The sequence below is a fragment of the Vespula pensylvanica genome, chromosome 8 (genome assembly GCF_014466175.1).
Source record: "Vespula pensylvanica isolate Volc-1 chromosome 8, ASM1446617v1, whole genome shotgun sequence".
Classification (NCBI taxonomy): domain Eukaryota; kingdom Metazoa; phylum Arthropoda; class Insecta; order Hymenoptera; family Vespidae; genus Vespula; species Vespula pensylvanica.
The window spans coordinates 3,409,292-3,426,084 of NC_057692.1; the positions used below are offsets into that span (position 1 = coordinate 3,409,292).

Genomic DNA, 16,793 nt, shown 5'->3' on the forward strand with positions numbered 1-16,793 from the left:
ATTAAACGATAAATGGAATCGTCGAACAAGGAAAACTAAGAAAGTACGTAAGTAGAAAAATAAGTATATTCTAAGTAACTAAATAAGTACATACACATATGCATGAAAACAAACAAACAAACAAACAGGCAAAACGAACGAAGGCGAAGGCGAAAGCGAATGCGATAAGAAGAGACGCACGTGCGTCAAACGAAAGTGAAACTCTTCGATGTGACGTAAATAACCATCGTCGTCGTCACCGTCGTCGTCGTTGTCGCCGTTGTCGTCGTCGTTGTAGTCCGCGTGCGGCATTATTACGTGGCACGCGTTACGGTCGATTAAATAATCGCTCGACTTGCCAAAGTCGAGGTCGTCGCGCCTTGTAGTCGAAGCGTCCTCAAGTCCGTCGATCGAATCCATCTTTGAAGGAAGGAAGGAAGGAAGGAAGGAAGGAAGGAAGGAAGGAAAACGTGTCGTCAATGCTTCAGGCCGTTAACCCGATGTTTGCTTGAGAGAGAAAGAGAGAGAGAGAGAAATACTATCATCTCTCTGTCTTTCTCTCTCTCTCTCTCTCTCTCTCTCTCTCTTTCACGTACACATATACGTAGATGTGCATTTGCGTTCGTAGTCGAAAGACCTTGAAAGTTTCGCTAAGTTTATACGATGCAGTGTATAGGTATACATGTATATATGTGTGTATGTATATGCACGCGTGTATATGTGTGTAAAAGAGATAGAGATAGAGATAGAGAGAGAGAGAGAGAGAGAGAGAGAGAGAGAGAGATCGTAAAGGCACGCGCCTTGTCGCATAGTTGGAAACTTAGCACGCGCGTTAAGCGAGCGTACGAGTGTCTCTCCATTCGATTATAGTTGTCTAGCCATCCCAAGAGTATCGTACGCTAGTCAGTTTATGGTCGATAAACGTTGAAGAAGGACACCGAATGCTATCGCATTTGTTATCTCTCATTCCCCGTTCGAATTTCTCGTATCGCTCGTGAACGCTTCGATCGGACGATCTTGTCTAATATCTCGTTAATTAGTATAATTATACAAGTTATTAGGAACACTTTTATGTATTCGATTGGACGAATATTATTTTTATCTTTATTTCATTCATTCCTTTTTTCTTTCTTTCTTTCTTTCTTTCTTTCTTTCTTTCTTTCTTTCTTTGAGTGGTGGAATTAATTTGAGAATTGAAAAACTATCTTATCGATGACTGATAAATTTGTTTTTCTTCTAGTTTACGTAGGTATATTTAAAATATCTTTACTATTCATAACACCAACAACAACAACAACAACAACAACAACAACAACGACCAACAATAGCAATCACAAATTATCATTGTAATCTATAATATCGTAAAAAACAAAATGTTCGAAAATACACCATATGAAACTGGATCGTAAGAAAGACTTTGGAAAAAAACATTGAAACATTTTTTTATTGTTATTAATAATTTCTACCCACCTATCTATCTCTCCCGCTCATCACAAACAGATACAGGTAGTTTCAAAAATGGGCCACACCCTGTATCTCTATTTTTTTTTTCTTTTTTTTTTTTTGTTCATTTTACTTATTTGTTTGCGCCTTCTTACTTATTTCTTTCTTTCTTCCTTTTTTTTTTTTTTTTATTTAATACTTTGCCACTTTTCTCATCTCTGGTTTGGCTAATGGATAAAATAGTTTGTCTATCTTTATTCTCTATCTCTATTTTCTATCTCTGTCCATCTATCTGTTTGTCTCTCTCTCTCTCTCTCTCTCTCTCTCTCTCTCTCTCTCTCTCTTTCTCTCCCTCTCTCTCGGTTGCACACTTCGCCGTCCTTCGGCGTTAGGAAGGCAGGGCGTTGATTACTGGGCGGCACACAGCAACGACGACTAATAGCTCCGCTAACTACCCGTAGCCCTGATTGTTGGCTCACGATCACCGTCTTTGAAACTCACCCTACGCATAATAACTACTGGCTAGCGAAAGGCACGAGCTGCCATTGTTACACCTTTCCATACGACCAAGTTAGAATCATCATAGGATTCAAAGTTATTTACTGAAATCCTAAAGTTCTACGTCGATTTTATCCATACTCTTTATTCTACATAAAATAACAATAAAAACAATAATACCGATTGTTATCGATCACATTTCTAAAAAGATCAATTTTTACAAAACAAATTATGATTTCAATCTAATCTTTCAAGAATAATAATAATAACAATAACAATAATTTCCTAATCGAGTTACCGCAGATTCTTATAATTATTATTTGAATAGATCCTATGAAGATAAAAACATTCGTACAAAAAGAAAAATAAACACATATATATATATATATATACATATATACATATGCATGTTAATGAAATGTTTGACTTTCATAAAAAACTCTGCAAAAAAAAGCGACCCTCAAAATAGAAATAATCTCTTCGTTCTTCATACGAGAGGGAGAGAAAAAAGAAATAAAAACAAAAAGAAAGAAAGAAACAAAGAAAGAAAGAAACCTAAACCTGAAAAAAAAAGTAAAAGAAAAACGAAAAAAAAAAAAAAAGATAAAAGAGGGAAAGCAAAGCAAGACCGTTGTCTGTTTGTTCCCGTACTTGCAAGTCGTTCGAGAGCTCTCACTGACCAACGAGGAGAGTTTGCACCGAGGCGAACAACCGTTTAAACTCCGCTTGGATATCACTGACCTGCCCTCATATTGCTCCACGTGTTCAACCTCCCGTTACGAGAGAGTCTCGTTTCTCGCCTCTCTATTCGCGACTTCGTTCAAATCAACGTTTTCTATCGACATATTCTAAACAGACGCATACACACGCACACGCACACGTGCGAACGCATAACGTAAGGATTATATACGTAATGCATATATTAAATGTAAATACGTACACCTTTGAAAATCGCGGAAATTGTGGTAGTAAAAAATTAAGAATTGTTGAAAATACCGAAATAAATTCATTGTAATTTCGGAATTCAATTAAAAAGTCTCGTTCTCGTTGTCGAAACGAGAATGGACGAACTGATTCCTCTTCTTCCTCTCTCCTCTCTTTTTTATATTACCATGATATATGTATATATATATATATATATATATATATATATATATATTACGATTATAAAGATCGAATTTGTCGAATTGAAAAATGATTTTTATGATTTATTTTATCGTATGAACGAAGCCAAGTCGTTCAGAATCGATGATCGATTTTACGAGACAATGGGAGAAAAAGAGTAATAATAAAAAGAGAGACAGGAAGATAGGGAGAGAGAGGGAAAAAAAACAAAACAAAAAAAAAGTACAAAAACAAAATAAAAAGAAGGGAGAAAGGGAGGATTCGTGTAACAGACGAGATCGTAAACCTTCGGGAATAGCTTCGTTCGGGTTGATGCCTCTTTCGCTCGCTCGCTCACTCATTCACTCGCTCGCTCACTTGCTCGCTCGCTCGCTCACTCACTCACTCACTCACTCACTCTAGAATCCTTTATTTCTTCAAACTTTATGGTTCGAGTTACGACGATCTGTCTCGACGTGGAGGGAGAAGAATGACTGGCGAAGTTGTGTAGCGATCGAGAAGGGGACAAGTTCAAGTGGCAAGGTCACCGTTTCCTCACCGCCCACACCAAGATTTATACTTTCCACGCGGTCCATCGCGTTGACCCACTTTTCAAACGAATTTCCGCCCTGCGAATCCCATCGAGGTTATCGGGAACGTATTCGATATCGCGTTACATCAACGAACTACTATGTGTGTGTATGTGATATATACATATGTATGTACGTATGAAATAGAGCAAACTTGTACAATAATATTGGATCATACGATATATCGGAAATGACTTTGACCATATTTTTAGCGTGCTTTAATTAAAGCTTATTTAAAAGGCGAATAAATTTGTCACGTAAGAAAGTCGATCGAAAAATTACAAATTCTAACGTGCTACAATTTTGACTTTTGTGTTTCGATGTCGAGCAACGATTTACATTATTATTATTGTTGTTGTTGTTGTTATTTCTTGTTCTCTGTTCGGTCCTTTCTTTTTTTCTTTTCTCTTCATTTGGCAAAATTTTTCTATGTGAAATTAATTCGAAGGTAAGCGTCGCGGTATTTTTACAATCTTTACGAAACAATTCTTGACTAATCCGTAAATCAAAATTTCGATATTATTTACGGAAAAGTTGTTTCCATTAGTACAAAACCATAGGGACGATCTAAAAATATGTAAAAATAACAGCAGAAAACGACGAGGAAACGATAGAGAATCTAGGAGATACAATTTTATCTAAAAACGCTTTAAACGCTTGACAATAAAAAAAAAAGAAATAAATAAAAGAAGAGTAGAAAAAGAAAGAAATCGTCTCGAGTCTGATTCTCGCGATCGTGTAAAGAAAGAAAGAAAGAAAGAAAGAAAAAAAAAGGAAAGAAAAAAGAATAAAAAGATTGTCGAAAGGAAATTCTCAAGAGACGAACGTCGAAGAGTGACTCCCAGTTCCGATCGATCGCTACGAAATCGAAAAGCCTTGAAGGAGGAGGAGATGGTGAGGAGGTGTCTAATATATATATATATATCTATATGTATGTATGTATGTATGTATGTATGTATATATGTATGTATGTATATATGTATGTATGGTGATAGGAAAAATGCGGAAGCCACTTTGAAGGTAACGCTCGGGGCCAGCGTGCATCCTCGAGAGGACCTGTTGCTCCCCTACGAGAGAGCAAGAGAGAGAGAAAGAGAGAGAGAGTGTTTGTGTCCGCTTTGCAGTCAGAAACGTACACGGTAGAACGGGAAGGAGGAAGAGAGGGAGGGAAGAGGATAATACAAGGGAGGGTCGCAGAAAGGGCGAAGGGAGGCCGTCGAGTTTAGTGGTTAGTCGTAGTAGTGAGAAGGGTAAGGAGGTAAGAGGGAAAGGCGCGAGGGATTTCGGAATGGAAGACGAGAGATAGCAAGTATATCTACCCTTTGTAAATTCGGCCTTAATGCGCAACGGCCTCGAGAGGGTCGGTGAAGGCGCCGTTGAGTAGAAGGATGAGGATGAGAATGAGGATGAGGATGAAGAGGAGGAGAAGGTGGAGAAGGACGAGGAAAAGGAAGAGGAAGAAGAGGAGAAGGAGGACGAAAGGGGATGGGCGTTACTCGGCTTGCCAACAACGGGGTCACTAGGGTGTTTCTCGCCAAGTTTTCAACGCTGGACAAGTTTAGACCACGACGTGGTGTTCCCCCTCTTATCCGGCCACTTTTCGAGTGTGGCGAACGTTGTCGAGATTATTCGTTCCGTGTCGACGAAAAGGAGACGAAAATAAGAATGAAAAGTAAAATAAAATCAGAGAGCGAGGGGGAGAGAGAGAGAGAGAGAGAGAGATAAGAGGAGAAAGAGGAAGTCGACGGAGTTCAACGTTCTATTCATCCCATCGAAGGCAGGTAAATGGAGGTATAAAAATAGATAGACAAGGTTACGGGGCTAACTCGATCAGTGGCAAGGGTTCATCCGCTTCTCCAACCCGTTTCCCTCTTCGTCGTCGTTCTCCTCGTCCTTCTCCTCCTCCTTCTCCATCTCCATCTCCATCTCCATCTCCATCTCCCTTTTCCTCTCCTCTTTATCTCCGCTTCCGTAGGAGATCGACGAAGGAGGAGCATCGGACTGATCCAAGGTACCAGACGAAAATCACGTCACGAACGATCCGTTCATACGGTTGAACGAAAAGCCAGATAGAAAGAGAGAGAGAGAGAGAGAGAGAGAGAGAGAGAGAGAGAGAGAGAGAGAGAGAACGAAGCGCCGAACGTTCGGGAACTGAGTGATACGTGGCAGAGAGGGTTGAGGGTGGCACGATAGAAAGGGGTAGGAGATTCCAGTAAACCGGTGCTCGACCTCGCTCTCGAATCTCGATCTATCTCGCATACATACATCGAATCGAATGCATCGATGCTGTGTGCACGGCTTCGTGCATACCGTGATGGAAGAGTGAGAGAGACAGATAGATGGGTAGATATACATAGAGAGAGAGAGAGAGAGAGAGAGAGAGAGAAAGGGAGAGAGAAAGAGAGAGAATAACGGAGGAAGAGGAGAGACTCCAACCCCGTTTTCACTTTCGCTCGCCCGCTAGCTCTCGCATGGCACATATTCGCGTATTCATCCTTCCCTTCCCTTCCCTTCCCTTCCCATCTAGAGCCAACAACTCGTCGTTTGCCCGTCCCTTCATTCTCTCTCTCTCTCTCTCTCTCTCTCTCTCTATGCACTACCACCCCTTAACGTTGGTCTCGTACACACATACAGAAAGAGAGAGAGAGAGAGAGAGAGAGAGAGAAAGAGAGAGAGATTGAAGCACCGTTCTCTCTGTGTGTTTCGACTACGTAAATGCACAAAGCTCAGCTGTTCCGTGACGTACACGTGCCTCAACCGTAAACCTCTTACACCCTCTCGTCGATCCCGACGAATCCCTTTTCCTTCTCATCCTTCTTCTTTTTCTTTTTCTTCTTTCCCTTATTCTTGTTTTTAACGATCTTCGCTACTTCTTTTCTTTTTTTGAACTGAAACTTTGAGTTTCAGGGGATTGTAAGATTACTCGAAAAAATGTTCTCGAAGAAGAATATATATATATATATATATATATATATATATATATCGTTATTCTACTCTACCCTAAAAACGACGATTACATCGTACAAACTTAACAATTTTCATAATTACAATTTTATATATATATATATATATATATATATATATATATATACAATTGATTTTCTTTCCAATTAATTCACATTTACAGGCGAATCCTAAACTTGCATTTAACTTATCAGACTCTAACTTACCTGACTCATCAATTTCGTTATTAACTTAAAAGTTACTTAGTCAATCGTTGAAAAACTTTGTACCAAACGTCAACGAGCAACAAACGTCAAAACGAATATTAATCCAAACTTCCATCATCTATTTCTCGTCAAGATGGAATCTCGATCGATCCATTAGTTAGTTCATAAAAATCTTTCGCTCTCAAATATTTGCATATGTTTACGTGACACGAACACATCGTCGGGAGTTGAGGAATCGTTGGTCGGGGGGAAGGGCACACGAAGCTTGCGCTACCCGCAAGCTCATCAGAGGTTATCATCAGGCGATCGTGCGAGACTCAAAACACAGTCGTTCCGCGAAAATCCCTGAAGCGTGTCATTCGAGCTTTAGGTAACCTGTTGCTCCGCTCTCTGTCTGCATCCATACCCCTGCCTTCTCACCCCTTTTCTACTGCCCCCCCCCTATAGTCACCCCTTCCTCTCCCCCTCCCCTGGCCCCCTAGTTCCCTTCACCAAGCCAGTTTCCATGAGCTACCACAGCGTGTAACGTCGTCTCGCACACACACACAGAGAGATAGGTCTAGCTGTGTCTGCACCAGCAGGTATATACAAAATGTACGTGTGTGTGTGTATGTATATATGTACGCACGCACGCACGCATTTATGCACGTACGTATGTACGTACGTATCTATGTCTGTGCCTATGTATAAGACCATTTGTGTGTACCGGAAGAGGCATCCCCGGAATACTCGATCCAAGTCTCGACGTAGAGGGAAAATGCCGAGCGCGCGAGGCAAAGTGAGTGAGAGTGAGAGTGAGTGAGTTAGTGAATGAGTGAGTGAGTGAATAAGTGACTTGTGTAAATGAGCGAGATAGAAGTAGTCGTGCGTTGGTGCCGTCTTATGCTAAACTTTGTGGGTCGGACGAAGCGACGGGGCGCCACTTGTCGGCCGAGTCGTTCCTCTTCTTCTTCTTCTTCTTCTTCTTCTTCTTCATCCTCCTCCTCCTCCCCTCCTCCTCATCCTATTCCTTCTCCTTCTTCTCATCCCTTTCTTCCTACTTCTCATTCATTCGTAATAGTATTCATTTCGAGCGGGTATCCGGCTATTTGGATGCGTCTTCAAGAGAAACCGAGACTTATCCCAGTGATACCAGTTAACTCGACTTCGAGTGGTCTCGATCAAAGTCGGGCCGAAAGCGTATACACGCACGCACACGCTCGTGTTTTCTTTTCCTTTTTTTTTACTTCTTCCACAAACAAATATGTCGTTAGATCGATTTATTGGATTGATTTATCGGTAAGTGATATTTTAGAAATGTTGAGCTCGTTGGAAATAACATTGGCGCCGGATAGATACGCGCAACGATCGAGTTAGGGATTGAAATAAATTTGTAAAATATATATATATATATATATATATATATACATGATATCGGATTGATTTATAAATATCAATACAAGTGTCATTTCGTCACAATAAATATCGTACTTGTATAATTGCACTTATTCGTGCAACAGATCGGTGTTATTATTTAAGAAAAAAAGTTTGATACGGTGTCCAGATACAAACAAGAATGAAGAACAGTATTACGTTTGTTAATCCTTTACTCGTCCTATGCATCATATATGATGCGAGCACACCAATGTAGATCGATCTCATACGTTTGTAATTCGCATGTATATGTAGTTCACATGTTGCATTGTATTCCATTAGAAATAAAAAAAATCTATACCTATATACGTGATCTGAACTAAAGTCGAAAAAATGGAAAATACGTATCAAAGCCGAACAGTACTGTTCGTGCTGTATAATTAAGTTACACTAAACATATACTTAAACAAGAAAAAAAAAGAGGGAGAAAAAAGAGAGAGAGAGAGAGAGAGAGAGAGAGAGAGAGAGAGAAGAAAAAAAGAAAATTGAGATATGAGATAACGCGATAAATTATGTACGGACATTAATGATTAAATAAAAAATGTATAGAATACACAAGAAAAAAAAAAATATATATATATATAAACGTCCTGACATCAAACTTTAATGTTACACAGTTATACACGGTGAGTTTAATCCGTAGAACAAGCGAAAGAGTTGAACGCGTTTGTCATTCGGAAAAAAAAAGAAAGAAAAAAATTAAAAAAAGAAACAGAGAGAGAAAGAGAGAAAGAAAAAGAACGAAAAAAAAAGAGAGAGAGAGAAAGAGAAGAGAACGAGAGAGAGGGAGAGGGAGAAAAAGATAGAGAAGGAAGCAAATGATTCATGTACCAAGTATCTATATCTGGAATAGTGGTCCACGTGTATTTGTATACGAACGAAAAAGGACGGACGGACGGATGGACAGACGGAAGGAAGAAGGAAAGAGAGATAGAGTTTGAGATAGAGACGGATAGATACCAAGGGGAAAGAGGGAAAGAGGGAAACAGAGAGAGAGAGAGAGTGTACACGTAACACAACACCGGCCTGCGGCGGAGGAACAACGGAACGAGCAACAGGTACATACGTACGTGCATCTACGTAGATCTCTCGCTGTCTCTCTTATTGGTATATGCGCGTAAGTAAGTAAGTACACGTGACTTGTTCGAAGAAGAGATCTTACGAAGAAGCCAGACAACGTCTAAGAAGGAGTTATCTTTCACGATATATACGAGAACTGGCCAACTCGAACAAGCTTTCGTAGAAATTCTTTCTACGAACGATATAATGACGATCGTCAATCGATCGATTCATGTTGTTGTTATCGAGATATTTGTTTTTCGGGTGGAGGGGTGAATAGATCGGTTCTATGTCTGAATTATATACGTGTATCAAGTTTCGACAAAACTTTTTCGGTAGTTTGAGAATTTCCAAGTAGTAATAAGAAATAATAGAAGTGATATACTTTTAATTTTATCGAGACACGTATTTGTTGGGCAATTGTTGAACAGTGATCATACCGGTTCAATTGAATCGTATCTATTCTCGTTAAACTCTCTTATCGATCGATCTAAACGTTCTTAATTTGTAACAATATTCATTCTTATCTTATATACATACGTATTCGATATGTAAAAATTATGTAAAAATGTGTCTAAACGTAATTTAAATATATACATATACACACACATATATATATATGTGTGTGTACGTTAAAATACACTTTTGCATCGATACAAACGTTTTCTTTATAAAGAAAAGAATAACAGAAATAGAGTGGATCAATGCAAAAGCGATCGTCCCACGTTCCATACAGAGAGACAGAAAGAAAGAGAGAGAGAGAGAGAGAGAGAGAGAGAGAGAGAGAGAGAGAGAATAGACAAAAAAAGAAAAAGAAGAAAGAAAAAAAGCAAAAGAAAATAGAAAAGAACGGTAAGATGCATTCAACAGTATATACGAATCGTTCGGTCATCGAGTTTGCGAAGAGTACCAGACGAAACGAACGAGAAAGACCAATAGAGAGAAAAAGAGAGGAAGAGAAAAGAGATGAGAGAGCACGGTCAAGGAATACCATAAAGATGATAGAACGAAGTAGCCTCCCTCTCGGCAAGCCGCACGTTCGAGCCATTACAGTACCATGCGATCGGATATGTCGGTCAACGTGATCCTCGAACTGGGTGAAACTGTACTTCGTTCTAGCGGACCTTCCGTCCTTGCGAGAATAGAAAACGAACGTTCTACTGCTATATATCTACTGAAATACATCGATTCTAATGGAATAATTCCAAATGAAAGAAACAGAAAGAAAAAAAAAAAAAGTTATTCAACGTGAATGAAAGCATAACAAATACGAAGAAGTTTCTTTTTCATCGAGAAAATAATCACAATGAATTTTGAATGATGACAACACGTACGTGAGTCGATTCAACTACCATTCTTAACTTAAATATTTCTTTATTAGAAAATTCTCGAGTAATTTTCTTACTATACGTTCATTACTATTATTGGTATACCATTAACTAACGCGAGAAAATGTTATATCGAGAAAATTAAAGTGAACTATTCCAAGTGTTAGTTTAGAAAAATTTTGATGAAAACAATTCTTTGTTACGTACATATGTACCGAATCGATACATCGATTTTATGTATAAAATTGGAAAAAATAGATCGTCGGTAAAAAATTATTTATTTGCCTATAGCAAATACGAGGAATATTTTTTTATTTTCATTTTCTAAAATCAAAGTGAATCTTGATTTGTACATTATTTGAAATATACGTCTAGGAACATTTTCCTTTTTCATCTTCCCTCGATCCATCGCGCTATCGAATAAAATACATTTTAATTATATATAATGGATCTCTATGTATGTATTTAAATATTACACTTTTTCGTCGATTGCTTTTGACAAAAGAGAAACTGAGATCGAATGCCAACATAAATACGTTTTCACAACTCGTAGGTACATATTTGAAAACGAATGCTTCGTTTTGCATAAATTCTTCGAAAAAAAAAGAAATATATATATATATATATATATATATATATATATATCGTTGAAGTACTTGGTACCGTACTTACTGATACCGTACATATTAATTACTGCTACCTATGTATATTTATATATGTATGTGCGTGTACGTAGGGGTACGTAAACTTTTTTTCAAAAGTTTAAAAAACTCATCTACATTCTCAACGATCACGACTTTAAAGTTCCAAATAATAATTTGTGTTAAAAATTATATATCTACATATATATATATATGTATGTATATTTTTTTTTGTTGACTATCCTTCGATATTTTTATTTCGAACATATTTTAACTACGTCACATCTCAACTTTCATTAAATGTAAACTTAATATCATTAATTAATAACTACATTTTATTTAAGTCAATAAATCAATAATTTATTTCAATAAATACAAACGATTTATATTTTATAGAAAATAATTCGATATATTTCGCGACGCGAATACACACACGCGCGCGCGCGTATATATATATATATTTTTTTTTTTTTATTTCAAATTTCACTTAAAAAAACGAACTATAATAAATGAACGATCGTAAGCAAAATGAGAGAAGAGAAATAGAAATAGAAAATGAAAAAAAAAAAAGAATATGAGAAAAAACAAGAAAAAGAAAAAGAAACATGCGAATAACATGCACGAGAATCGAAAGTCATGTCATCGACACGTTGATTTACATATCATAGCATAATTAATTTCATTAATTCGTGGCTAGATACATACGTATACACATACATACATACGTTTGAATGAAAAGGCGTGTGCCTCGAATTAATGAAGTCGGTAATCGCCATATAACCAGATTTTGACATTCATTCGGTGGCACACGGTAAAAGTTTATTATCGGGATCACGTACCAACACACAAAGCGAATCTCGATTCGATTAATTATTACGAAAGCAATGAACCCGCAACCTTACCGGCGGCATATGGAGAAATTTATCGAAGACCTGCCAACGTGTACCAACGGAGATATGATATTTGGTTTAATTACAAAACCGCTCTCTATGGTTTGTAGTTATTAACTTCGTATAAAATTGTAGTTGCTGAATGAACTGTGCGATCGGGAGAAGAGCTGACCCGTTACAATTTGTAGGATCGATTTTTTTTCGAACGTGAAAACAAAGTCGTAAGGAAAGATCGATGGGACGAAGAGAAAAAGGTGGATTTAAAGAAAAAAGGGAAGGAAGGAGAAAGAGTGGTATTAGAGAAAGGATGATAGAGGAAAAAGAAAATAATTTTTATAGGAGACTGACGAACGTTATTAAATATATATATATATATATATATATATATATATATATATAAAATTATCGAATTCGTGAATTTGTTCGAACTTAGAAAAATCCACAGTCCTCAAATACTTTCAGTTTCAGATTTATTATAATAATATCATCCAATACTCATACGTGTACATAAATAAGTAGATACGTATATATGTATGTTTGTATGTATATATGTATATATAAATATATGTACTTACAGTACGTACTAGCTAGTGTTTGCTCACGTACTGACAGACCGTACGTTGTACTGTTATGCGTTGGCACGCGTGACGCAACAGGAAAGCGCGATCCGATTGGACTTCCTTGTCTCGAACGGAGACACTGTTGGATACGTAGTGTGTGTATATATATATATGTGTGTGTGTGTATGTATGTATGATGTATGTATGTATTGTAAGTACATGGCCACGTTACGTATTACATATACGCCGAACGCGAAAAGAGACTTTTGCCTTATTGTTAAGTCTTCGCGAGCTTCGATCCGTGAAAAAGAAATTCGTGGAAAAGAACGATTTTATAAGAGAATGGTAAAACAAGAAAAAAAAATAAAATAAAAATTGCTTAAATATTGAATAATAATAAAAATAATAAATAATATAAAACGTAAAGATAGTAAAGTCCTTCAAATCGTTGATAAAGAAATTTCAGCGATACAATCTTCCTTTTTTCCGGGATATTTTCTATTTGTTTTTAAAACTCGGACAAATCTTTACCAAGAGACTGTATATCAGTACGCGTACGTGTGCTTTTTTTCCTCGAGAGTCATTCATTTTTCTCCTCTTCTTCATACCTACGCATCTACGCAATATACGCAAAATATATTATATATAATATATTAATACGTGTATATACGTCCGTATATACTATACACGCACATATACACGCGCATAATATATACCTATATACATATATATATATATATATACATACACAATATATATATATATATAAATAAATATCATATATAAATATTTCTGAACGTGCTTCTCGTATGGAATAATATACTCGTCTGCCGGATCGTGCGTGCGTGTGCTTCAGCACGATGGAAGCGTATCGAGCAGCTGCTTCGAACAGCCGGCTGGGCGAGAGCAGGCTGTCCTCTTTCCCTTCCCTTCCCCTCCTTTCCACCACCTCTTTCTCTCTCACTCTTTCTGTAACACACATACACACACGTTCGACTCTTTCTCTTCCTTTCTTTCCATCTTTCTTACTCTTCGTTCTTTCTAACGTCGATCGCGAGTTTCGTCTTCGTCCTGACTGTCCTCGCAATCATCCTCAACGTCTTCGTCGTCATCGTCGGGGGGGTCCCCACTACTCTACACGATCCTCCGTACGCACGATTACGACCGAAAGAAAATGATCAAAAACAACACGCCATATCCTAACTAATACCATTTACTACATACATACAATTTTATTCTTCTCCATTCTCATAAATTAATCTTATCAGAAGAAACTAATTCCAAAACAACTCTTAAGAATTTTCTTTTTATTTCCTCTATGTATATCTATGCATGTATATATTTCGTTTTTCATCCCCTTAGCAATCTGGAATCGCCGTAACAACGCTCAACGCAACATCGTGATATAGGATCAGGGTGGAGAGAGCGAGATAAAAAGAGAAACAAAGAGAGAGAGAGAGAGATAGACAGCTTGTGCGCCTTACCACGGTCCTCTTTGGGGAACTTTCCACGTTTACCGAATCGCAGTCGGTAACCAGTTCCGTTCTCGGATGCATACACGCGTGTCGTGAACCCAATTCCACCAGAGAGGGAACGATTGGTTCCCTCTTCGACATCCTGATGTATCGCCGATACTGCAGCTACCTTCTATTCCCGGCTTTCCTCGCCGTTCCACGGTTTTGTTTGCGGTATAGATCTCTCTTCTCTCACTCTTGTACGAGAGAGAGAGAGAGAGAGAGAGAGAGAGAGAGAGAGAGAGAGAGAGAGAGAGAGACAGAGAGAGAAAGACGGACAGAGACGGAGAGAGAGAGAGAAAGAGGGGATGACCTCGCATGCGTGCTTCTCTCTCCCTCTCCTCTCCTCTCTCTCTCTCTCGCTTTTACGTTCACCTCCCGTTTCGATCACAGCTCCTATATACCGTTCGCTTCTCTCTCTCTCTCTCTCTCTCTCTCTCTCATTCTCTTTGCTATCACACATACATACTCGTTCTCTCTCTGTCTCTCTGTCTGTCTGTCTATCTATCTATCTGTCTGTATCTCTGTCGCGTCAGATATAAACTCTAACGTAAAATCTCCCGATAAAATCGAACGGAAGTAGTAACGAGAAGAAATCGAGAATTTTATTTTAATTAATTCTTCTCAACGTCGATGATTTTATAATAATTGATTGATCGTTATAACAGTTGAAATTCGAATAATGACATATGTATATATTCATAGAGTTAAGAGAAGAGAAAAGTGAGAGAGAGAAAGAGAGAGAAATATCGAAACGCGCAAATAGACAACGACGACGACGACGACGACGACGACGACGAGGTTAGGAGCCGGCTTCTTGCTCGCAGTAGACCGATACCGCTTGAAAACTTAATGCCTTCTCTCCCTTCCCCCACTCCTCCTCCTCCTCCTCCTCCTCCTCCTCCCACCCTACCGCCCGACTATAATTATATTTAGCGGCAGCTTAGATCGATCCGTAGTGGAGAACTGGAGGAAAATACTCGAGCATCGAAATTTTCGATTTACCGTAGAGTGCGAATAGAAAATAGCGAGTTGTATTTCGGGATATAAAACGCAAAAAAAAAAGAAAAAAACGGAGAGAAAAGTAGAAAAAGAAAGAGAGAGAGAGAGAGAGAGAGAGAGAGAGAACGTTTCGTTGCAAGGATATGGATGAAACGGGAAGGAAGAGTTTCGTCTTTGAGAGAGACTCGTAAGAAGTCGACCTAGAAAGAGAGACTTTTGCCTTGTCTCTCTCCTCTCTTTCCTCTCTCTTTCTTTCCCTCTCTTCTTCCCTCCCCCTCTCCATCGAGAACGAAGGAAATCTTTCGTCCTCGATGTCGCGGAGTAAAGGCAACCAAAATTTCGACGTAGGCGAGTTACTGGCTTACAAAATTCCCGCGGCCTTCAAAGCTGCTTGCTTAGCTCGCTCGCTTGCTTGCTTGCTTGCTTACTTGCTTGCTCGCTCGCTTGCTTGCTTGCTTGCTTGCTTTCATTTTAACGTCTTATGTTCGCGCACGTACATACGTACATATAATACGTTCGTACGTACGTGGATCTTACGTATCTCGCTTTCGTCATCGACGCGCGCGAACGAGCCAAAGGCTACCCCGCCGCGCGCCTCGCGAAACTTTAAACGTCGTCGCGGCGATACGACGAACTTACTGCCTCTGCCTCTCCCTCTCCCCCTTCCCCCTAACCAACGAAACCAGAATGCCAGTTTCACGCTCTCTTCTTCTTGTAAGCCAAAAGGATCGGCGGGAGTCTCTGCTTTATCGGCAGCCGATAAACTAACTACAACGTCGTCGGATTTCCATCCTCGTGTTTCTCTCTATGCGCTCTTCTTCTTTTCATCCCTTTTACCATTGTCCCCCTCCCCCTCTCCCTCTCTCTCTCTCTCTCTCTCTCTCTCTCTCGTCATTCTGTTTGTCTTCTCCTTTTCTTTCTTTTTCTTTCGCTCACGCTCTCTCTCTCTCTCTCTCTTTCTGTCCTTCTCTTTCTCGCTCGCTCTCTCGCTGGCATACGTCGTCATCGTCCAGCCCGTTACTCGCGATGCGCGCGATGAACGCTAAGAATAGGACGGGTGGGTATACTACATGTAACAGAGAAAGAGGATTCCTGTCGCGGTGGCATCGCGACCACGTCGCCACTGGAAATACGTCGAGTATTCCTGGAAATAGTTTCTATAAGGTAAACCGCGAGTAGTAGTCGTCAAGTAGAAGGTCGCGTTTTTAAAAGGAACCAAATATTTTCGTAATTCGTCATTCGTATACCAAGCACGTAAATCCGGGGAATCCATTACGTACCCTTTTCCAACATATTTCATTTAACCTCTTCTTCGATTACGATCGTCCGAGTTACGAAGAGTCGGCCGAAATATCATTTTATTCGATTTTAATCGCTCTCCCTATCCATTTGTCCATTCGTCCGTCCGTCCGTCCGTCCATCCGTCCGTCCGTCCATCCATCCGTTCGTTCGTCCTCATTCGTTTTTTAGGATGAAACGCGCGCGCGCCAACGCGCATTGGCGCAAGCATCGACTAATACTCCTCTCCGCGTCATCGTCCTTGTTTTTAAACGACAAATAGAATTTCGGCTTGGTCCGACCAATCGCGCTTGGGGGAGGGAA

General features: G+C 39.1%; 1 protein-coding gene across 1 annotated transcript in view; it reads right to left on the bottom strand.

Annotated features, from left to right (window-relative positions):
* Positions 1-14,431, bottom strand: part of LOC122630969 — a 61,350-nt gene extending 46,919 nt beyond the window's left edge. Inside the window, exon 1 of the mRNA XM_043816078.1 lies at positions 14,160-14,431. Within this exon, the coding sequence (XP_043672013.1) occupies positions 14,160-14,291 (132 nt within the window). The 5' untranslated portion in view covers positions 14,292-14,431. The remainder of the gene's footprint in view (positions 1-14,159) is intronic.
* Positions 14,432-16,793: the final 2,362 nt, after the last annotated feature.